The sequence below is a fragment of the Pogona vitticeps genome, chromosome 3 (genome assembly GCF_051106095.1).
Source record: "Pogona vitticeps strain Pit_001003342236 chromosome 3, PviZW2.1, whole genome shotgun sequence".
Taxonomy (NCBI): Eukaryota; Metazoa; Chordata; class Lepidosauria; order Squamata; family Agamidae; genus Pogona; species Pogona vitticeps.
The window spans coordinates 64,649,020-64,674,061 of record NC_135785.1 but is presented as its reverse complement, the minus strand read 5'-3'; the positions used below and the strand labels follow the sequence as shown (position 1 = coordinate 64,674,061).

Below are 25,042 nucleotides of genomic sequence, written 5' to 3'. Positions count from 1 at the left end.
GGTATAATGTTCTACCAGTTTAGTAAATTAATTATATAAGCAATATATCATACAAGGAGCTCAATGCAGTGCCAAGGTTTTTCTGCACCTTCCTGTTCTAAGGTCAGTGGACTGGAAATGACCAGCTCTCACATATCTACTGAGATATCTGTTAATCTTAAAATTCTACAATGAATTTTCACTACCAATAAAGGGTAAATGTTGGCAGCAGAACTGAATTTCCATTCTACTGTAATTTCCTCAATGACAATTTAAATAGATATTTTTTTAAAAAAACAACTGTTTGAAAGATCCCAGTTTCTCCAGTTATAATTTAAGAACTATTATAAATTATAATCCATCAATTTTAAATCCATTTTTGGAAAGCTGGAGTACTTTTATACATTGAAAAGAACTTTCACACCAATTTTTCATAATGCTAGAGGAAAATGTATTGATTTTACAGGGAATGAAATAGCTCATGGCTTTTAATGTGAGAATGCTGAACATCTTCTCTGTTTTAACTATAGAGTCATTCCACAGAGTTCTATGGCAAAGTCTTTACACAAACCAACTAATTGATTCAAATCCTATCAAGTGCCACGGTTTGTTTGCCTGTCTTTCTATATATTTATATTTATCTAATCAATCCTTCACCATATTTAATTAATATGGCCCACTGACCATGTTCCCTTAGGTATGTGTGGTGTTTTAGGACTAAAAGATAATGTGACAGCAGACTAGAATTGAAAAGTGCTGTTATCTTAGCACAAATTAGTTTTCCTCATACTACTTCTGAAATCATTTTCAGTGAAAATAGCAAGGCTGAACAGAGAAACTGTAGGATTCAGAAATTCACATGGATTTGATACATCTTTTTTGCCAGAATCTGTAACCTGGCAATTACACAAAGACAGAAAAGTATATTCAAGAAGGCCAGAATTATTAAAATTCTGTATGTTGGCATTTAGTTCTATGTGAGAAGAAGGATGTATCAAATGACACAAAAAACTTAATTGACAGCATGCACTTAATGTACACTGACAAAGCTCTTGCAATTTTACAGCAGGCTGTCAAATGAAAGCAAATCCTCTGTAAAGATCTTATTATATACGGCCTAATAAAGTTCTAGATTTGAACTGCACTAACTCTGCAGTCCCATCTTTCATCTATTTCAAAGAAATAAAAAAAAGATTTATAGTCATAGTGTTTTGTGGGGGTTTTTCTTTTTTTGAAAAATGGAAATAGGATCTTCATAGAATAAATAAAACATCTGACCCATTAAGTGTGATTCTTTTTCTGTGACTCATGGAAAAGACTTTTGTATTTCATAGTGCTATCTACCTATACTGAAGGAAAGGGAATAAATGACCTTCATGGCTGAGATATTTTATATTTCATCCAAGAAGTGAAGTTGCTTTAAAATATAATGTGTGACTGGATGCATGAGTGTCTATTCTATTTCACATAAATGCTTCAAGAAGCTTGCATGTGCAGCAGCTTCCTAACAAAAGGTCTGGATGTGAAAAGAAATGGGCCACCTTTTCTTTGCTTGCTGTATTTTGTGTGTTCCTGCTCCAGCTTCCTCCTCCAGGATAACATTAATGTCTATACATAGAGGACAAGAAATAATAACATGACAGGAAAACACTTAAAGGGGGGAGGAAGTATTTTGATGTGATTTTCATCTACCTGGCTGCCTTAGTGGCCAAGGCTATGACCCCATACCCTGCTTGTGGAACACACAAGTTAACCACTGTACTCCCAATTTTACTGCACCAGAATCACCTCTACAAACAGCATAGTACTACATGCCCTTTCGTTCAGCAACTACTTCGATTTTTCTCATGGCACAATGTATAAGGAAGTTTGTATCTTAGTGCTGGAGGAAAGGGAATCCACAGACATTCGTAGATATAATATCCTAGGCTTTTCAGACCTAACAAAATCATGGATGCTAGAATTCCTCATATATAGGCCATGGTGTGAAGGTTTCCATGGAAGGGATCAACTCTACTGCTCTCTATCAGTGCTTGCAGAAACAAAATGTGACATGAGGTGTAGCTGTCTACACTGCTACTTACTATCAGATATTATTTATTTATTTATTTATTTGATTTATATCCCGCCCATCTGGTATATCATAAAATCAGGCTGGTTGGTTATCATTCACTGATCACTTTTCAAGCAAATTCCCACTATATTCCAGCAAATTCTCACTGGTATCTAGGATAATACATGAGAACTGCCCCTTAGTAAGTAACAGATAGACTGCAGCCATAGTTTCCTTTAAAATGTTGCCTTTGCATTTTCTTACCCCTGCTCTCTTTTCCCAAACTGTCCTTTAGTGTCTGATTACAGGGTGTTTTCATGTAAACTGATTATGAATACAAAATGTAATCAGAAAACCACGAAGTCCTGGCATTCAAAACTAGACATCTATATGGACATTAAAGTCATGCCTGAGTTGTAGTGAGATCATGAGGACTGAAATTCAGTTCAAAAGAAAAAATGTTCATGCCAATCCCTCAAAAAGGATTCAGTGGGGAGAAACCCCAATATCCTGTAAACTACTGGTTCCAATTTTAAAAGAATAGTGTTAATACATTCTAAGATTTACCAGCCATCCTCTAAAAGTTAATATACAGTCTTATAAAATTAGAGTTGGTGCCAAAAGAATGATGGTGGACAGAAATGGAATATTAGTAGTTGTACGTATCTGTGGGGCTTGGTAAAAGACTTGAAATCTTTAGTTTCTCAAGTGAAAGACAGTAATAACAATCAACTGTTACAAATCACCAGCCTTTACTCAGATGTTCTCCAGATTGGGATAATAGATTAAATTCTGTGAATTGGGGTCTGAAATTTTGTTTGGCTCAGATTGAAGGCTACCCTACTCAGGTTTACATGACTCTCACTCAGTGTCACTGGAAACCAACAAGTGTCTATATCTGGCATTTGATCCTGCTTGCCAAAATTGGGCAAAACCTGAATTTATAGCTGTATATCAGGAGGATATTATGCCAACCCAATGCCTCTTCTCTGGGCCAAAAGAAGAGGTGGGCAACATGAGGGTAGCATGTAGCCCCTGTCCTATTTTGCAGTCCTTCATTTAGTCAGCAGCCCCTTAAGACCATATAGTTGTATGACAGATTTTACCCAACTTCTGAAGGGAAGCAATTAGTCATGGAGTGGGAGTTAGCTTTATAATAAGCACTGTTATAGCTCCTTGTGATCAATGAGAAGTCCAGTTCAAAAACACTTTGGCAGATTCCAGTAACCCATGTCCTCAAATATCATTAGAATTGAGAAAAAAAAGCCTTTTGGAATATAATTTTAAGCCCCTGTGGCAGATGACTGCTTCCTGGACTAAAGTTCCCACAGACCGTCAGGCTATCTACATATTAATAAATGTTATTGGGAAGATCAGGGAACACCCACAGCTCTTGTCAGAAACTTAAGATGTTCTGAATCCAGAACCGCTATATCTGAAGGCGCTCATGTAGGGGCCACATACAGTAGCTGGGCTAACAGATTATCCTACAAAGATCAGGAAGGGACACCATTAATTTACCACCTGGTCCAACCAAATAGCTAAAAAGGCATTAGCTGTTAATACATTGGCTTTCAAATGAGTGGACCGAACTTCAAATATTTTCAGTGTCACGCCTAGATATTTATAGGAGTCAACTGGCTCCAGTTCCTGATTATCCAGCTCCTATCAGAATGCTTACCTCGTTTTTCCAAATACTGTACCGCTGTTTTATTTTCAGAATAATTAACGTTTAGGAGTTATTTGACCCAGCATAAGCCTAGGGTTCCCAGGAGTCTACGCATCACGTCCTTTGTGTATGAAAGAAGAATGATATCATCAGCCTATAATAAGATATGGGGAAGCCTGGTTTTGACATAAGATGAGGAAAAATCCAACCTGATCAGGGGCAGGGAACATTATTACTAAGATACAAATGTAATAGGAGAAATCCTATATGTGTTTCTTATGCACTCCCTTATTAACAGAGATGACTTCTGAGATACAACCCCATTATACTAACTAGAGATGCGCATGAAAGAGAAAAATGGTGATTCATTTTGATTTGTGATTCATCAAAGTCAACAAATCACAAATTATAAATTTACATTTTTTTCTAATGAATTGGTTCATCAATTCATTTTTAAATTTGAAACCCTATAATGTGCCCCCAAGCACCTGGAGACACCAACTTTTTGAAGAAATGTCCACTGACTCTCCTCTACAAGCCCTGCCAGACTGGTGAAGTTTGGGGTTTGGATGTCCAAGTTATACACCCACAAGGCGTTCTCCCCATGAAAGTTTTCCCCAAGATCCTAGAGACACCAAAAATCACAGAGAAGATTCTACCGATGTTCCTCTACAATCTCTCCAAGTTTGGTGAAGATAGGGTTTCAAACATTCACATTAAACACCCACAAAGTGTTCTCCCCACAGGAAAGTGCACTTTGGCAGCTAACTTGGGGAAACCCAATACTCATCAAAGTTCGAAGTATTGTAGACAGCCATGGGAAGATTCTCTGTGCTTCTGGTGTCTCTAAGTGCCTGGGGGGAACTTTCCCGGGGGGGGGGTTCTTTGTATATAATATGGACATCTGAAAGTGAATCTTCACAAAACCTGGAGAGATTGTAGAGAAGCGTCAGAGGAAGATGCCCTGCAATTTTAGTATCTCTAGGTGCTTGGAGGGCCATTTTATAGTCAAATGAATTGATGAATCAAAACTCACTAAAATTCATTGATTCATATTTGTTGGGGGCATTGATTCATACGAATATGAATTGATGAATTAGAGATTTTTGAATGAATTTTATGATTCATTTTTAAAATTCGTGCCCATCTAATACTGATACATATACCAGAGTTAAGAATACTCCATGATAACCTACAATCTATGTTCATGTGAATGGTAGGGTGGGGAAATGGGATCAAAGGCTGCCTGAAAAATCTACAAAAGTGAATAGTACAGTGGGAGTACAGTCGTGCCCCGCTTAACGATTACCCTGTATAACAATGAATCAGCTTCACAACGATGTTTTTGTGATCGCAGTTGCGATCGCAAAACAATGTTTTAAATGGTTGTTTTGTGTGGTTTTTTTTGTTTTGTTTTGTTTTGTTTTGTTTTTTGCTTTGCGAAGATCGGTTCCCTGCTTTGGGAACCGATTCTTTGCATTATGACGATCAAAACAGCTGATAGTCGGGTTTTCAAAATGGCCACCGGGCGCTCAAAATGGCTCCCTGCTGTGTTTTTAGACAGATTCCTCGCTCTACAGGCACTGAAAATGGCCCCTATGGAGGATCTTCACTGGACAGTGAATTTTCAGCCCATTGGAACAAATTGAATGGTTTTCAATGCATTTCAATGGGCTTTTTTATTTCGCTTTACAACGTTTTTGCTCTACAGCGATTTTGCTGGAACGAACTAACGTCGTTAAGTGAGGCACCACTGTATATATTTATTTGTTAAGTATTAAACTAACAAACAAAGCAGTTAAATGATCCAAGAGTAAAAGGACTAAAACTTCAGAAAAGGGGCTTATGTGAAACAGAGTCATAAGTGGCCTGAAAAGAATACAGTGGTGCCTCGCTTTACGAGCACCTCGTATAGTGATGAATTCGCATAGTGATCCCTTTTCCGGGATCGCTAATGCGAAGGCATTGCATCGGCCCCTATGGCCGAAATTCACATAGTGAAGACCGGTAAGCATTTCGCTTACCGACCTTCGCTTTGCGACCCGCAGATCAGCTGTTCGGCGGGTCCAAAATGGCTGCCGGGACAGCCGAAATGGCCGTGGGCAGTGTTTTCGCGCCCTTGGTAAGTGAGGGGAGGGCACGAAAACACTGTGCGCAGCCATTTCGGCTGTTCTGGTGGCCATTTTGGACCCGCTGAACAGCTGATCCACGGTCTCACTACGGCCAAAATGGCCGCGCGCAGCGTTTTCGCGCCCTCCCCTTGCTTACCGAGGGTGCAAAAATGGCTGCCAGACCCGGAAAACATTGCTGTACGGTGAGTTTTTGACCATTTGGAACGCATTAAACAATGTTTAATGCATTCCAATGGCTTTTTTTGATCCGTACAGCGATGTTTTCGCATAGTGGTTAATCCGGAACAGATTAACCTCGCTATGCGAGGCACCACTGTAATTACATAAACCAGTAAAAACACAGAAATGGTGCGGATCAAAAGAAAACATGTTTTCCAATAATATAAAAATAATTCCCAGGAAATTTTAAGAATTTCCACCTTTTGCATAGTTAGGGTTAAATATACAAACAGCTGTTTCTTACTGATACAATGGCTAAAACCCTATCGTGCAGCTACACATGCATAAAGAGAATCTGCAGAAGCAATAAAAAAATTGCAGCAGGACAGAAAAACATCCACAAAGCACTTACATAGGGGTGTTGGACAACTGTGCAACACATTATACAACTGTGTTGTGAACCATATGATTGACTGAACAATTCTGGTTGCCTGGGTGTAAGGCCCAGCTTACTTGTGCATATGTAACTTTATGGTATGCCAACCTGAACAGGATTTCAGTCGATATTTAGTAATGATTTGCCGCATGAATTAAGGGCATAGGATTTGAATCACTAAATTAATCTACAACTAGCAATACAGTAGAAGTTTAGACTTCCACTTTTCAGAGAGAGCAACCAGTTTCTTAAATTTTAAGTTTCTAGAAATCTATAACAAGATTATTAGTCTAAAACGAAAGATAATTTTTTGTGAAATGTTTTACTTACCTGGTTTTACTGATCTACTTGATTAACATTCTTATAACAAACTTGGGAATGGTGTTTCATTTGATTCTGTGATAATCAATAAAGTCTAATATGTTCAAGTCTAATATGTTCTGATCTACAGAATCTAGATAAGGTACCTATGTCCTTTTCCTATAACAATGCAGATTAAGAACCTGCAATATTTTTTTTCCATCTGTAAATAGGTCGCTCGTTTCTTCAATCTCACTCATTTCACACCATCCATTCCTACCAAATTTGAAAGAAAGGCAAAGGGTAATTTGAGACAGCAGACAGCTTGTCATTTACCCCTAACATACAATGGCAACATTGCCTACAGCAAAATTTCTCTCTCTCTCTTTTTCCTAAATTTATTAACCATTATGCCCAACTGTGCATTTCAACAAGTCCACATTCTGCACTGCAAGGCTGAAATGCTCAATTTAAAAATCTGTCTGGAATTAACCCCCCTGGTTTAGATAATCTAATGTTTGTTTTTAACTTGATAACAGAGGGGATAGGTTACCAGTCAAAGAAACAAATAAATGGAGTGAAAAACATATGGAAGATAAAGCACCTGGAAATTCTAAGAGTTCTTAGAATATAATTTGCTAAAAACTATAAAGAAGAACAGTGGAAAAGTACACAGGGTGCAGAACAATATGAGATCTTTTTTGCAAATAATAAAATGATCTAATATAAAAAGGTGCTCCTTGGGAACCATTAATACACAACTGCAGAATGTCTTAGCCTCATAGGAAGCACTGTACCTGAAGAAGGCAACCTCTCTTAGAACTTGAAGGTAAAAATGCTAATCAATTCCCACTGAGCTTCTTGTTTGACAAAGGAGTGTGAACAATAGGAATGACGCCTTGGTGCACTAAGACTCTCCAAGGACATGTTTATGGTCAAGCTAACAAGCATACTTGTGTTTCCATTTTGCTTAAAAAACATGAAGTGGCTCTGTTTGATGCTCACATTACGCCAATTTATAAACTGTCCAAAAACTTATTTATATCACTCTTGCAAAAACTTTAATGATACATGTAACCCGTCTTTGTTTTCAGAGACTCAAAATGAATGGAATCTAATTCTCTAGGTACTTTGCCCAGAATCAGTCTCGTAAGAAATATAGACACCTTTCTAGTTCCATCAATGTATTAACTGGGTCAAAATAGAAAAGTCGAAAGACAGAAGCTATTTGCTGAAAGAATTTTCCCCATGGAATAAAATATTAGAGATTTACCCAATGAATACTATAAACACCACTTAACAATGCACTCATGTACATGTCTGGTCAGAAACACATATCGTAATTTTCAGTGAAGCTTTCTTGCAGACAATTGTGCATGAACTTGATTGCTGTGTGACATTTATAAATGTCTCATGAATGATAAAAGAAAATTGAGTCTTTTTTAAAAAAACAGATGTAAACTGAAGTATTTGTAGATTTTTTTTCCTATTCATATGTGCAAAAATGCAAAAAAAGAGAGGCAGATGTGATTGTACTGGGGCAGAAAACTGGAGCCCAAAAAGCATTCAGTATGTGCAATATTGTTGTTGTTTAGTCATTAAGTCATGTCCGACTCTTTGTGACCCCATGAACCGGAGCACACCAGGCACGTAATATAATGAACCCTAAAAATATTGGAAAAGGGCAGGATGAACACACATGGGAAAGGACCAAGGTAGAGTATGACACAATATATTCAATAAATCAATTACTAAAAAAGATAATAATATAAAGCAAATTCTTTTCAAATATCTAATCCAAAGGTAGCATGAAGAAATTATGTGGTATAGAGATAATAGCATATGGTAAAGACATCTACAATTACAACTATATTTGGTGCTTCTTCATTTTCCCATATAAATCCACCTATCCATTTTATGCTGTTGCCATTTTATGCTGGTGTAATACAAAGAACATAATGTTTGATGGTGAATTTACTGCAATTTATGAAGTCAGCATAGGCATTATATGTTGTGTGCTGAACTGCACAACTCAGCATACAACAGTTAATGTCTATACTGAATTCATGACTTCCTGCAATTCATCATGAAAGGGTATACCATTTGCTTTATGCTCTCAGTAACTAATAGGATTTTGACCAATGATTTAAAACAAAAGAAACCATATCTGATGTTTCAGGAGTGAACTGTGACCAACAAAATAGAATTTAAATACAATAAAATCTTCCACCAATAACTGGGTGGCAAATTGTTTTGGGGAAAAAAATTGAACCTTAAATATAGCAGGAAAACATTCAATACAGATACAGCTAATCACTAATCACAACATTTTGTCACTTCAGGACATGTAGATTGCATGCAGGAGAATCATGCACAATACGATCTCTATAACAAATGTTAAAATAATAGATATAAAAGTAAGAGGTTTATAAATAGATTTTAAAATCCATAACAGATTTTTGAATTCTATAATTTTTTTAATGAAATAGTTTTAAAACGGTTAGAACATTCACCTTCTGTTATAACATGTGTCATATATTGTAGATTTATTGAGTCTGGAAATATTACCTGAAGAATGTAACAAAAAATTGCACCAGGTCCATGATGGTATTGTGTTGTGAAAAGGCGATCTGGGAGAGGGAAAAAAGATTATTTTAAGAAAAGGTACACTGTGCAATCAGTTAAATTAAATCAGAATAGTCAAAGTCAAGAAGTATAACCAAGTCAGGGTATGACTACACAGCAGGGAAAATATGAATAAATGTGCCATGAGGTCACACCCAGTAAGTCAGGTTTCCTCAGGTTGATTGGCTTCAGTGAACCACAAAGGAATCAGCTGAGACAGGGAAATATATTAACACTTAGACTTGTATGCAGCTTGTTAACTATTTGAATCCTCTCCTCTCCACACCTGGTACCTGTTGGCTTGATCCTTGCTTGCCTTTAAACTTTCTCAATGCCAATTTCCTCCCCCCCCCCAATCTCATTTCAGTCACCTGTCCTAGTGCTACAGCAGAGAGCCTTTAAAAGAAAAAGAAATGAAAAGAAAGAAAAGGGAAGGTTAAAACAAGCAGACCCTGGCACCAGGTGTAGAGACGAGCGGATTCAAAAGGCAGCCAGTTTCCCCACTGCCCTGCCTCTTTCACTATTGCTGTGGCCAGCCAGAATGGTTTCAAATAGAATACAAACCTCGATGTGAATATCTCCACATCGGTTCAAGTGATCCCACTGTCTAAACCATTGGGAATGCATTTTATTCCAAAAAAAGAGAGAAGCATAAACTGTGGAGGAAAAACTACAGATCAGAGGAAAAGACTGTGCGCTGATTCACATGGATTTTACATCATCTAGACAACAGAAAAGAATATGAATCTGCCCTTCCATTCCTGAAGCATTTCCTGCATTATTTGTCAACATGGTTGCTTCCTCTGTCTACTGCGTACAACACACACAGGTTTCTAAACCTCATGATACAACATAGAAGAGGCATGTTAATAATCAAACTGAGCCCAGCATTTGAAATACAAATTAGCAGGTGAACACACTGGAAATATGATAGCATGAGTCTATAACTCAAAGATACATCAAGGAGGCATCTGGTGGGGAAATAGTTTGCTTGGAGAAATCTTCATACTCCCCCCCCATGGCCTCACTACCAGATGATGTTGGCTCCCCACTATCCTCAGACTCAGAAAAGTCCACATCTGTACCTCTGTCTCTACAAGCTCTCCGTAGCCAGTGGGGATAGTACTAGGCAAGGGCCTTTTAAATAACAAAGCTAGATTTCTTCAGGGAGATAGTACAATATTTATTTATTTATTTTATTATTTATTAAATTTATATACCACCCATCTAGAACGTTTCTACTCTGGGCAGTTTACATAAAGTAAACATGGTCTAGAGGGGTGGGGTAAAAATCAAACAAACAAACAAACAAACAAACAAACAAACAAACAAATAAATAAATAAATAAATAAATAAATCATAAAAAAAATAAACTAAAGGTAAAATCTGAATGAATCAAAGAGTCCAAGATGGAAAAAGAAAAAGAGGGAAAAAATGAAAGAAATGGGCTAGGTGATGGCAGTGGGGAAAGCCTGCCTGTATAGTCATGTCTTCAGGTTGGTCTTGTAGGCCCTAAGCAAGGGGCCAGGTGGATCTCTGAAGGTAAGGTATTCCAGAGACGAGGGGCCACTACCGACAAGGCCCAATTTTTAGTTTTTTCCCTTCAGATCCCTCTTGGTGTTAGGCCCCTCAGCCGCCCAGCCTGATTGGAACAGTTGATACGGGCAGAAGAAGGTGCTCTGCCAGGTATTGAGGGCCTAAACCGTTTAGGACTTTATATGTAATAGTTAACACCTTGAAATCGATGCGGAAGCGGATAGGTGTAAGATGGCCAGGGTGGGAAAATATGATGAAATCTTTTCACCCCTGTTAATAACCTGGCAGCTGTGTTCTGGACCATCTGAAGCTTTTGCATCAGTCTCAAAGGAAGCCCCAAATAGAGAGCCTTACAGTAGTCTATTCTTGAGACTATGAGTGCATGGACCAGTGTGGTGAGTGCCCCCGCGTCTAGATAGCGACGCAGCTGGGTGATCCGCCAAAGATGTAAATGGACAGACTGAAGTTGGATGCTACCTGGGTCTCCATGGTAAACACCAGGTAAAGATGGACTGCCAGACCGTGAACTGAATTCTTTGTGGTGTAAATCACCCCCCCCAAAAAAAGAGAGGGAATTCCCCAAACCACTGACATCGGGGCTATCCACCTGCAAGACCTCTGTCTTGTCCAGGTTCAACCTCAGTCCATTCGACTGCATCCATTGTAGGATGGCTTCCAGGCAGCGCCCAAGGGATGGAACAGCATCCACTGCAGATGGGGGAAAAAGAGATGTAGAGCTGGGTGTCATCAGTATATTGGTGACACAAAGCTCCACATCCCCGGCTGACCTGCCCCAGTGGCCACATATAGATATTAAGCAGCATTTGGGAAATGATCGAACCCTCTGGAACCCAACAATTGAGGGGCCGTGGGGCCAAAACATTTTCCCCAAGCTGGAGTCTCTGAGGATGGTTCTCCAAGAAGGACCAGAGCCAAGCAAGGGCAAGGCCACCAATCCCCAACTCAGAGAGCCTCCCCAGGAGGATACCGTAATCGATGGAATCAAAGGTGGCTGAGATATCAAGGAGGACAAGGACATTTTGTCCCTGTCAGCCTCCCTAAGTAGGTCATCCAGCAGGGCGACTGATGCCGTTTCCATGCCGTGGCATGGCCTGAAACCTGACTGAAATGGATCCAGGGCATCAGTTTCATCCAAGAGGGGCTGAAGCTGATCAGCCACCACCCTCTCAACAGGCCTATAATTGCCAATGTTGTCCACCGCCAAACTCAGTTTCTTTCTAATGAGCCTAATGAGCATTTCCTTAAGGGCAAGAGGAAACAGGACTTGCCAGCCTGTGCAAGGCTTCATATCGCTTCCTGTTTGCTAAGAAAACCCAGTTCTGTAACTACACTGGGAGTGGAGAAAGTTCCAGCCAGGAAGATCCATTGGGAGTCACCCATGCCCCTCCTAATTTCTCCAAACTTTCCTTAGGGACACTTGACCTGACCTGATCTAACTTGAATAGATGCGACACTACCTGCTCAAAGGCATTTTCCCTGAGCACCTGAAGCTTAGTCAGAGCTAAAGGGACACTAAATACAAATCTAAGTCAGATTCAATACATTTAACTCAGAACAGAAATAACAGGTACTTTAGAAACTAGATTTGGAAGACATTTTGGAGAGAACCCAGAAAACAGAACAGGAAAAGTGCAGCAAAATCATTCAAGGATATGGGAAGGCAAGGGGGGGGGTTACATTTGCAGCAGGAAAAGAACAGTTCTGGCTCAAGAACACATTTCAGGAGGTTTAATTAAAATTCTTAATCTGATGATGAACTATGAATTAAGTAGAATAAATTCAGCAATTCCAAATATGTATCATTTGACGATTTTCTGTTTTAAATGAGGAGCAAGAAGCTTGCAAAGCATTTAAATCTAACAGCATGACCCATCTAGGGACTACACACCTGTGAAAGGCTAAGTGAGAAATCAAACCCATAGGTACAAGTGAATTCGTTCCATGTACAGTGGGGTCTTGACTTAAGAACGGCTCGAGTTAAGAACATTTTGACTTAAGAACCACTCTCATAGGAAAATATTGACTTGACTTACATACTTAGATTTGAGTTAATAACTGAAAAAAAACCACGTGGGAGGCAGGGAAAGTGCAAAATTTGAACTTTCAGTTAACTGTTGGCCAGTGAAAAGGGTGCCTGTCTGCTTCCTCACTCCTCCCAGCGTTTAGAGAGTGGATTGGGAGACTGTATTTTCCCTGCCTTCTCTGAACCTTTCTTGACCTAAGAAAAAAAGAAACAAAATATCCCCCTCTAGTGGTCGAAGGCAGAATAGCAGCTTCCCATTAGTTTCTATGGACGGAAAAGAGCAGATACGGATCAAATGGTTTTCAATGCATTCCTATGGGAAATGCAGATCTGACCTGAGAACTTTTTGACTTGAGAACCGCCTTCCAATACGGATTAAGTTCTCAAGTCAAGACCCCACTGTATGTTCCCCTTTCATACTGATTTGCATATATCAGCCCATCTTCAGGAAATTCCACTACTGCACTGAAGGAATGGATTATACAGATGATTGACATTAATAATTTTTGGAGTGATGATTGGTAAGGATAATCTTGGCTATCAAAATTGTTCAGTTACAGGAGGCCTAGCTGTTTAGAAAAAGGTGGAATAATCTTCACTATCCTTCTGTTTGCAAAAAAAAAAAAAATCCACCTTCAGAACATATTTCAGGTTGTTTTGAGGGTTTTTTAAAAAAAATCTGCATCAGCTAATTATATCCCTGGAGTCAATCTTGTTAACTGTTTTGCACTTTATATGCAGAATTTTCAATAGTTGTACTATCAAAAAACCTTGCACATAAGACCTCAAAAAACTGCTTACAGAAGCACATTTCCACTTAAAGCTGATAGTCTCTGAGAACTCCCTTGTCCCTGCGTATTACAACCAACTGTTCTAATTCTAGGCATTTATTTATACCCCTTGGATTTCCTACAGTGGCATATTTGCTAGCATAGTTTTGGCTTTTCAAGATGCCAATCATGTGTGTAAATATTTCACTTACTTGTGCACTTCATTTCGGTGGTATTTTCCCCCAGAAGGGTCCTGATTATGATAAGCGCTAAATGTCCAAAATCCTGCTAGCTTTCCCACACACACACACAGTCACAGATGTTGCGGTGCCTAACAAGATAACACTCATGTGCCTAGTTGCAAGCTAATCACTCAAGGAGGCAAGCAACCAGGCAGCAAGACTTGACTTTATAATCTGCACCTTGTTAATTAGCCTCAATTAGCTACCATGACATCCATGATTGCACCACTGTTCATGGGGAGAAAATAATAATAGGATTTCAGCCAAAATGTTTTTCTTAATAACTTCCATTTCCACAGTTTGCTGTCAAATGCAACAGAATCTTACAGGGCCAGTCAAGCAAGGAAATAAATTAATGTATCATAAATGAAATTATGAAGACCACCCCCACCTAAGAATCTGAAGGTTTGCTATTAGTTAGAAGAAACCACTTTGTGCTAATTGAACTCAAGGTATAAATCATATGTACAGGCTGTAGGACTTAAACCACTGGGTTTTTTTCAAAGCACTGGTTTTACCAGGAACAATCTAGCACAGAAGTGAAATTATAAGCTATTTTCAACAGAGCTGTTTCTATAATGGCACCAATAAAACACAATTTGTTGAAGAAGGCTTTATATTATTCATAATGGTAATTATTTTCACTTACAGTGTCAGTATTCATTTTAGTTGTACCTCATTACACAATTACTCTCAAGAAAAGCTATTGCAATCAATAACCTCAGGTCTGCTGATTACAAATGATTGTCATAAATATTTCCCCTGTATCTCATTTATTTCCAAATTGGATAAATACATGATTGTCAAATCACAACAAAAACAAATTAACAACTAACGAATAACTGCTGCATAGGTACTGTGTATCACACATGCATACACAAATATTTGTAGATATTAAATGGAATACCTTGTTCAGAAGGTTCACTCCAGACATAAGGAGGTGTTCTGTTGTTTAATATATTTAAACTTGTAAGATCATCATCCAGGAAAATACACTAAGGCACATAGCAGTTGTGCATGTGATTCTTAATCAGCTGGCATTATGAATGGTAAGAACCACTTGGTAATGGCAGAGGCAGGAGAAACATACATAGACTGAAATCCTGTTGCTCAGTATCAGCGGGGATTTGGTAAGTCAATTCTGTCAGTTCTATTGATTCAAATGGGCTTGCTCCATTGTGGCTTCCTTTAGTGTTGTGTAGTAAGTCACAAGTAGAGTAGGCCAATTAGAATTAATAAAACTTACAGAAGAGTTGACTTACCAAATCCCTATGGATTCAATACAAATACTCTAGTGCAGCCTGCTATGATAAGCAACAGGATTTCCACTGTATGGTTTAAATATATAACTATGCCTGGTATAGTAATGGCCAGCTTCAGCTGCTGTTATGTGCTATCTTCCTATTTTATATCTCCAATGGCTACATGTACATGTGTCAAAAAAAAAGTTTATCCTTTTAGGTTTGTAAAACGCAGGGTGAAATCCTGCAGTAAGTCATAACAAAAATAGGCCTGTAGGATCAATGAAATTTACACAGATGTTGACCCATCAATTCTCTTCAATCAGTGGGCCCACTCTAGCTGTATCTTACTACTGGGTTACAATCATTAAGGATATATACCTGGAGAAGGTGGAGCTTTGTCGCAGCGCTGCCAGCAACCCCAGGGAAAGCTCCCAGGAAAGCTGGAACAGCCCGATCTGAGGCCCCTCTAAAAATGGGGGGGGGTCGAAGGAGAGATCAGGAGATGTCTCCCTGAAAAGCTGGTGAGCATCAGAAAGAAGAAAAATTGGGCAGCAGCCCAGTATTTCTTCCTCTGGAAAGTCACCTGAGCACAGATTGGTGCAGGAGCCATTTTGGCAGAATAGCTGTGAGCATCTCCATCCCCCCCACTCTCTGAGGAAAGAAGAACAAATAACACAGCATTGGAAACATACAGTAATAAAGTAAGTGGAAACCTCTGAACTATGAATGAATACTATTAAGGTGAAGAGAAATTAGTGGCCGAAAGAAGAAAAGTAGCGGTGAGCTTTACTTACCAGCTTGCTTTATCAAAAGTGAAACGGTTTCTTAATTAGCAAGCTGGCTTATGGCCAAAAGAAAGATACAGTACTGAGATGAAAAAATCTCTTGTCTGTCCAAACCCAAAATATGGGAATAGGGGAACAAAATTCTGACATAGAATGGAAGGTTAACAAAAGATAATAATAACAGGATTCCAGCAGGTAAATGAACATCTCAGTCAGATGGAAGATCTGATGAAAGAGGATTTACCAGAGACTAAACAGCAGTTAAATGAAACTGTATTAAGTCCTGAATTGTTGGTATTGACTGCCACACCAGATAAAATAGATGGGAAGAAGAATAACCCAGTGTGTTATTCAGACACCATCACAGTCAGAAATGGTTATGTTAAAAACTGGATTAGAGTCTGGGATCTATGTTTTTCTTCTAAGGAGAGTACCAAAAAAAAATGGGAAGTGACAGAAATGGATATATTTGTAGATGTGTTGGAAGATTGTCTAAGGCAGAAGGAACTTGAAAGACGGGATGTATTTTATAAATGGTCTCGATATCCTGATAGTGTTGGAGTAACATAGACTTAATTTAAATATAATTATAAGTTGATATTTGGAGGGCAATCAAATGGGAAAAAGTAGAGAGTTGATTTTCTTATTGAAATATGAAAAGATTGGATGATTGTATATTTTGTGCTCTCCTACCCTCTATATTTTTTCCTTCCCCTCCCACTTCCTTATATCTTTTGTAGTCCCTACCCTATCCCTTGTAGTTAAAAAATAAAAAGTTGCTAAAAAAAGGATATATGCAGTTACCTCATGCTTCCTGGTATCAGAATTATTAGACAAATATATAATATATAGTAAATAGAAATGCTGCTGCCCATAAAATTTTAGGAACTGTATTTTTCATATTTTTGATAATCTGTTTTTCAATGTGATCCTCTAAGTGATACCAAGTACTATACTGCTATGATAATGCAATAATTATGCAAACATTACTATTCTAAATTAGTTAAATATCCCTGTATCGACTAAATGATGCAATTTTACTAGCAAATATCATTGTTTGTATATTTGTTTATTGCAAAATATTTATTTGGAAATGTACAATTGTTCACCAGTAGGATGAGACTATGTGGATTCCCAGTGTGGTATAGTGGATAGAGTGATGGACTAAGAGTAGGAGAACAAGGTTCAAATCCCCTCTTGGCCATGGAAATCCATTGGGGGAGCGGAACTGGTGAAACCATTCCTTAAATATCTCACTTACCTTGAAAGCCCTATTAGGGTCATGATAAGTCAGTTGACGGCACAGAACAGACTCACATTATGACACTGTCCCAGTATATAGCTCTAATTTCAAAACTGGCTGCTGCATTTTGAATGAGCTAAACTCTGTAGGCACTTTTCCAAAGTGGACCCACATAAAATGCCTTAAGGGAATCCAAACATTATCAAACAAAAGACGTGTCACTAAGATCACAGTACTCTTCTCTAGAATCAGGTATAGCTTGTATACCAACCTAAGCTAGGAAACTCACATCTAACCACTGAGATTCCCTATGCCTTTTTACAATATCTAAATATCAGAGGCCTGCTTCAATCCACTATCTAAATCAGGGTTGGCAACATGTGGTCCTCCAGATGTTTCTGGATTGCAGTTGACATCAGTTCTAACCAGCAGAACTAGGAGTAAGTAATCTTCCTGTTGGTAGCCTGTAGCAACTGTAGGCATATAGATGACAATTTTGATTGTACCCCTGAATATATACATGGAGTAAAAATGAAGCATCGAGAGTGTCCACACATCTATGCATAACTGTGACCCTTTTATCTGTGGCCCCATATATTGTATGACTAGATGTAGCCTTCCACCTTCCCTCAAGAAATGAGTGACACCATAGGAGATAGGTGCAGTGGAACTTCTGCCACATTGAGTGAAATATATTCTTGATGTACAGAGATGGAAGGAGCTTTAGGATTGTGCTTGATTAATAGCAGGCATCCTTCAGTCTCAAGAGACTATGGTATCGTGCTCTGTACGGAGGACTTGGAACAACGTCTGGTGTGGCTGAGAAGGCCAATTCGAGAGTGACAATCCCTTCCACACTGAAGACAAATCCAATCTATTCCCTGTCTAGCTCCCTGGTTTTGCTCATTTTGGGACTGCCTCTTTGCCTCGGCCTGCCGTACAAGTGTCTCTTCAAATTGGGAGAGGCCATGATGCAACACCTGCCTCCAGGCTGAACGCTCAGATGTCAAGGTTTCCCATCTGTTGAGGTCCATTCCTAAGACCTTCAGATCCCACTTGCAGATGTCCTTGTATTGCAGCTGTGGTCTCTCTCTGGGGTGATTTCCCTGCACTAATTCTCCATACAGGAGATCTTTTGGAATTTGACCATCAGCCATTCTCACGACGTGCCCAAACCAACATAGACAGCGCTGTTTCAGTAATGTATACATGCTAAAAAATTCCAGCTCGTTCTAGGACTACTCTATTTGGAACTTTGTCCTGCCAGGTGATACCAAAAATGCATCGGAGACAACACATATGGAGGGTGTTCAGCTTCCTCTCCTGCCGTGCACAAAGGGTCCAGGACTCACTGCAGTATAGGAGTGTGCTCAGGACACAGGCTCTATAGACCTGGATTTTAGTGTATGCCATCAGCTTCTTATTAAGCCATACTCTCTTTGTGAGTCTAGAGAACATGGTAGGTGCTTTCCCAATGCGTTTATCCAGCTCAACATCTAGGGAGAAAGTGTCAGAGATTGTTGAGCCAAGGTAAACAAAGTCATGAACAACCTCCAATTCTTGCGTGAAGACAGTGATAGAGGGAGGCAAGTCCACGCCCTGGCCCAGGACTTGTGTTTTCTTCAAGCTGATTGTTATTCCAAAGTCTTGGCAGGCCTTGCTAAAACGATTCATTAGTTGTTGGAGGTCTTCAGCAGAGTGGACAACAGTAGCTGCATCATCGGCGAAGAGGAAGTCCCGCATGCATTTCAGGTGGACTTTGGTCTTTGCTCTCAATCTAGAGAGATTAAAGAGCTTTCCATCTGATCTAGTCCGGAGATAGACACTTTCTGTTGCACTTCCAAAGGCCTGCTTCAGCATGACAGCAAAAAAGTTCCCAAACAGGGTCGGCGCGAGGACACAGCCTTGTTTCACCCTGCTTCGGATGTCAAAGGGATCTGATGTTGAGCCATCAAAAACTACGGTGCCCTTCATTTCCTCATGAAAGGACCTGATGATGTTAAGGAGTTGAGGTGGACATCCAATCTTGGGAAGTATTTTTAAAAGGCCTTCCCTGCTAACCAAGTCAAAGGCCTTTGTGAGATCTATGAAGGCCACAAAGAGTGGCTGTTGTTGTTCCCTGCATTTCTCCTGCAATTGTCTGAGGGAGAATACCATGTCGGTGGTGGATCTATTAGCTGTGTTTGGTTGAGAGTAACAGAAAATCTCAGAGGATGCAACAATATTCCATGTATTACATCTTCAAACAGCCAAAGAAAAAGAGCAATGATATAGTGATGTGTTTGCCTTGGAAAACTACAAAACATTTGGAGCAGAAAGTGATCTATTGATGGTGGAGGAGAAACAATAGTAACTCTTTCATTTTTAATGTACATTATTTTTAAAGATTGTAACTAAAATGTTTTAAAGTCTTTTAGTTGTAATTATGTTTTTAATAATATAAAGATTTAATTATATATATTTTTTGTAATTTTGTCATTTACTGTTTTTTAATGATACCTCTTTTTTAGTTACTTTGAAAGCTGTTTTGGATCGGAGTCCTGGGATAAAGAAGGTACACTGAATGAATAAATAAGTAAGGGATATATTGGACAATTTTTTTCATGCAGGGAATGTGTACATTTTCATGCTGATATATGATAAGCATTATGCATGGCAGTAAGGAATTGCACAATTAAATTGCACAATCAGCTGTGTGTCTTCAATGAAACCAATTGTGCAATGTCCTAGTGATATGCTTCATGGATAGCACTTCCCATGAAACCGTGGGTACAATACTGAGTTCAAATAAAATGCTGCCAAGTCAATTCTGACTTATGGCGACCTTTTCCAGGGTTTCCTATGTATAGAATACTCAGAAGTGGTTAATACTTATTTTCCTTGGGATGCTCCGGGGATTGTGTAGCTTGCCCATGGCAACACAGGCTGGCTTTTTTCTCTAGAGGCCCAGAGGTTAATCAAACTCCCAACCTCTGAGCTACCCAGCTAGCTGTTCTTCAAATACAAATATATTGCAATGTAGTGAGATGGGTAATGTCCTAAATGGCAGTCTATTCATGGTCATAGTAACAAATGGCTTGCTCTGAGTTCTTTTATGTTGACAGATATATACTTGTAAGGCTCATGTGCAGCAATTTTCCCTCAAGTGCACAATAAGAATCTGAGTGAGAGAGATCTGTGTACACCTTTGTTTTCATTGTTTTCATTTTTCACATTTTTATATTTTAAGAGTGTTCAGATAATGACTTTCTTAGACAAAAGCATCTAATAAATTTAATGAATCCATGTCACCAGCATGATTATGGGCAAGTCAGATACTGGCTTGTTCAATAGCTATGGTTAATGCAAACTATGGTTGGCTGTTCTGTTTAGATTTGGTTATCTGCATTTTCCTAATTGAATTGAAATGTCAACTTCCATTCCACTGCTCTCTTCCTACCTTTCTCACTAGTGTGACGAGATACCTATATGAAGAACAAAATAAAATATTGAACAACAAAAATGCACTTTTGCAACTGAACTTGATTTAAAAAACAAATAAACAAAACAGCACTCCCATCATCAAATTGTCTATCTACAATGTCTTAAGAATTCCTGCAATAACTAGGATATGGAAGATCAAAATGAATCAGAATAGCACCGGACTTGGTGTGTATCATTTTATTTTATTTTAGCAACATTTGCTGTTTGTTTTGAATACTAAAACAGCTCAGAAATAACTGCAGAAATGCATATTTTCTGAGATGTATTTTATTTGCTTCTGTACCATTTGAACAGGGCAAAAGAAATAAAGCAAGACACAAATTACTGTTTTAAAGCATGACACTTTGGGTACTGGATTACACTATGCAGCTTGAAAGAAGAAAATTGTGCTAAAATAATTTAACAGCACACATGTTGCAGTAGTTTAATGAAAATATGGGGTGGGGAGAAAATGAAGCTTCTGTTATCTGTGGAGGTTCTCCATACAATTTGGAAAAAAAATACTTTTAAATTAGATGGAGACCCTCTATAGATGAAGAACAGACCAATGTTCAGGCAGCCATCTTCTACACACAGACTGTTACAAGAAAGAGAGCCTTTTAAATCAAATTCAATTAAAAAAAAAAAAAAAAAAGCAAATCCTTCTAGTTCAGGATTTCTGTAACATGTTTGTTGTGTTTACCTCTGATTACTATAGAAAGTCCTGGGATTTTGTATAAAATCTATAAAAGTAGTATGTAAGTTCTGTTTTCTCTCAAAACAACTCTCATGTGCCTCACAGTTATGTATATCTATATACAAGAGCTGTTAGCCACTTAAAGCTTTCAGGCCACAAAGAGTCAAACATTTATCCATTAGTATCAATTTATCCATTATGAAATATGAGGACATTTTATAAATGTTAGTTTATCAAAAGAATACTGGGTGGCTATTTTGAGATAAAATAATGTTGAACTTTGAAACAAGAATGCAGGTGGGAACAGGTGATACCTGACTGCAAACCAAAATGATAGAATGAGGCAGATCTGCAGAGATTATGAATGAGATAAGCACTGTTACTACCAAAACCCACAAAATGACCAAAACTATATTCTAAAATAAAGTAAGATTAAATTCAAGATAATGATGTTTTTATTTTACTTTCCCTTCACTAAAAATTGTGTTTCTTCCAGTGTATTATGAGACTAGAACATGGTTTCTTCCACATTCATTATTTACATTCTTTCATTTGTAATAAATTAATAAATTACAAATAGAAAAAATATTTAAGAAGCACCGGAAAAGTTTAGCAGAGGGTCTAATAATCAATTAAAAGGGATGTGGTGCTGCTGCAGGTTAAACCGCAGAAGCATCTGTGCTGCAAGGTCGGAAGACCAGCAGTCGTAAGATGGAATCCATGCGATGAGTGAGCTCCCGTCGCTTGTCCCAGCTCCTGCCAACCTAGCAGTTTGAAAGCATGTAAAATGTGAGTAGATAAATAGGTACCCATTTATCAGTGAGAAGGTAATGGTTTTGTGTATAGCTGTGCTGGCCACGTGACCATGGAAACTGTCTTCGGACGCTGGCTCTATGGCTTGGCTCTATGACTTGGAAACGGGGATGAGCACCGCGCCTTAGAGTCAGACACAACTGGACTAAATGTCAAGGGTAACCTTTACCTTTTACTAGTAATCACAGAACTCTAGTGACATTTTTAATATGATACGGTCAGGCATAATGCAAAGTAAAACTGCCTGGAGAATGCTGATATGGATACTTAAACTCTATAAAATTATTACTTCTTACAGTATCATCAAAACTGTAATTGCATTTCTTTCCAGATAAATTACGTACTCCCACAGAGCCCAAACGCGTGTTGTGTTGTAGAAGCATTTCCTACTGATGGAGAGTAAAAATTAACTCATTTCATTGTCAATCCTTTGCTTTCATTTGCTGAGCAAAAAGAAAACATCCTTTTTGATTGATACAACTTTCTAGTCTATTTAGTACAAGAGTCAAGACAGCTAATGGAGGAAGAATGTCCCTGTGGTCCTTCCCAACCTTTTCATTAAGATGAACAAATGACAATCTCCCTATTTTGTGCCTAAAATGAGATGTGGTGTATGAACTAGCTAATAAGAACAACAAACACATTATTTGAAAGGGAAGTAATATTATGAGCTGAGATAAAAATAACAAGTGAGAGGCTACCATAAAAATGTGTCTCCTTTTTACAGGTCACAGAACTTCTGTTCCCTTAATATTTGGTTACCAGTTAAAATACATCTGTCTTAGAATGCAAGGATCACCATTATCCTACATGGTTTTAAAGGGAAACTGTACAAATTTATTGAAGGTTTTCCCTTGTATGGTATCACTTTTTGAATGGCAGTGAGCACAAGTGGGTATCTGTAGACCATCTTGACTACTGTCATTGGTGTTATCAACATTCAGGCTGCATTTTCTTATATAAACCTTGGCATCCTTTTTTCTGCTAGCAATAGAACAGCTGGGATGTGTCTGTAGTCACTCTGTGCCAAAATATTTTGAAGGGTGTTTTGGGGATTTAAGAAATGGTGAAGCAAAGGTGTAAGTGCAACACATAAAATGGAGAAACATACTCCCTCTATCACTCTATGTCCTGAAAAGGACAAAAGCTGTTCCCACAGCTATAAATACTCAACTATCCAACAAACAGCAACAGAGTATGGACAGTGTTTCTATTCCAGTCCTCTGAAGATGCCGGCCACAGAGACTGGTGTAACGTCAGGAAGAACAACCTCCGAGAATATATCACTCTATAACCTCTCATATAAATTAGGGGCAGGAGAGGTTGGCATTAGAAAAAATTGTCACTGGAAGCTGAGGACAAAATCATGAATACTATGTGGGGAAAAAAGAAAATGAAGAAAGGCAGAGACAAAGCTCAACTCATTTGAAATGTGATGTTGGAGGAGAACATTATAAATACCACAGACAGCCAGAAAGGCAGAAAAGTAGTTACTCAATCAAGTCAAGACTGAATTCTCACTACGGCTAAATGAGTCAACTGTAGGTATCTGAACATATAACAAAAATACAGATCTGACTAGAAAATTCCTGGGGAAGGTGGTGATAGGTAGTAGGAAGAGAGGAAGACCTAAATATGAATCAGATTGTCTCAAAAGAGCAAGCCACAGTTGCTAGTTTGCAAGACCTGAGCAAAACTTAATGGAAAAGACAATTTTGCTAAGAAGGAGGGAAGCAGCAGGAAGACAGCATGAGATGAAATTGGCTTGCAAGACCTCAGTAGAGCTTTTAATAATATAACATCCTAGAGGTCAGTAATTTATGTAGTTACCACACATCACAAATGACTTGATGGCACATAGTATCTTTGGAGCTTTTTTCTTAATTACCAAACAACTATACAGTGACAAGGCAGGTGAAATATTTTAAACTATAATCAGATAGAGGCACCGAAGCTCTACTAACATCAGGTAAGATCATTCCCAGCCACCAAGCAAAAATACACACACACACACACACACACACACACAGAGAGAGAGAGAGAGAGAGAGAGAGAGAGAGAGAGAGTTTATGCACCAACCACCATTGCTGAGGAGATTGAAACGGAACAATTTTATGAAGATTTACAACACCTTCTAGAACTGACACCAAAGAAAGATGTTCTTCTCATGCTAAAGTAGGGAGTCAAGAGATAAAAGGAACAACAGGGAAGTTTGGCCTTGGAGTTCAAAACGAAGCAGGGCAAAGGCTAATAGAGTTTTGTCAAGAGAACAAGCTGGTCATCACAAACACTCTTTTCCAACAACACAAGAGGCGACTCTATACATGGAAATCACCAGATGGGCAATATCAAAATCAGATTGATTATATTCTCTGCAGCAAAAGATGGAGAAGCTCTATACAGTCAGCAAAAACAAGACCTGGAGCTGATTGTGGCTCTGATCATCAGCTTCTCATAGCAAAATTGAACTTTAAACTGAAGAGAGTAGGAAAAACCACTGTGCTACTCAGGTATAATCTAAACCAAATCCCTTATGAATACACAGTGGATGTAAAGAACAGATTTAAGGAACTAGATTTGGTGGACAGAATGCCTGAAGAACTTTGGATAGAGGCTCGTAACATTGTACAGGAGGCAGCAACAAAAACCATCCCAAAGAAAAGGAAATGCAAGAAAGCAAAGTGGCTGTCCAACGAGGCCTTAGAAATAGCAGAGAGGAGGAGGGAAACAAAATAAAGAGAGATAGGGAAAGTTACAGAAAATTGAATGCAGACTTCCAAAGAATAGCAAGGAGAGACAAGAGGGCCTTCTTAAATGAACAATGCAAAGAAATAGAAGAAAATAACAGAAAAG

General features: G+C 38.6%; 1 protein-coding gene across 2 annotated transcripts in view; it reads right to left on the bottom strand.

Annotated features, from left to right (window-relative positions):
* ATRNL1 (attractin like 1) overlaps positions 1-25,042 on the bottom strand; it is a 695,100-nt gene that overhangs the window by 349,781 nt on the left and 320,277 nt on the right. For both annotated transcript variants that reach the window (XM_020779948.3, XM_078389598.1), the window contains exon 25: positions 9,297-9,358. In XM_020779948.3, coding sequence (XP_020635607.2) covers positions 9,297-9,358 — 62 coding nt within the window. The remainder of the gene's footprint in view (positions 1-9,296; positions 9,359-25,042) is intronic.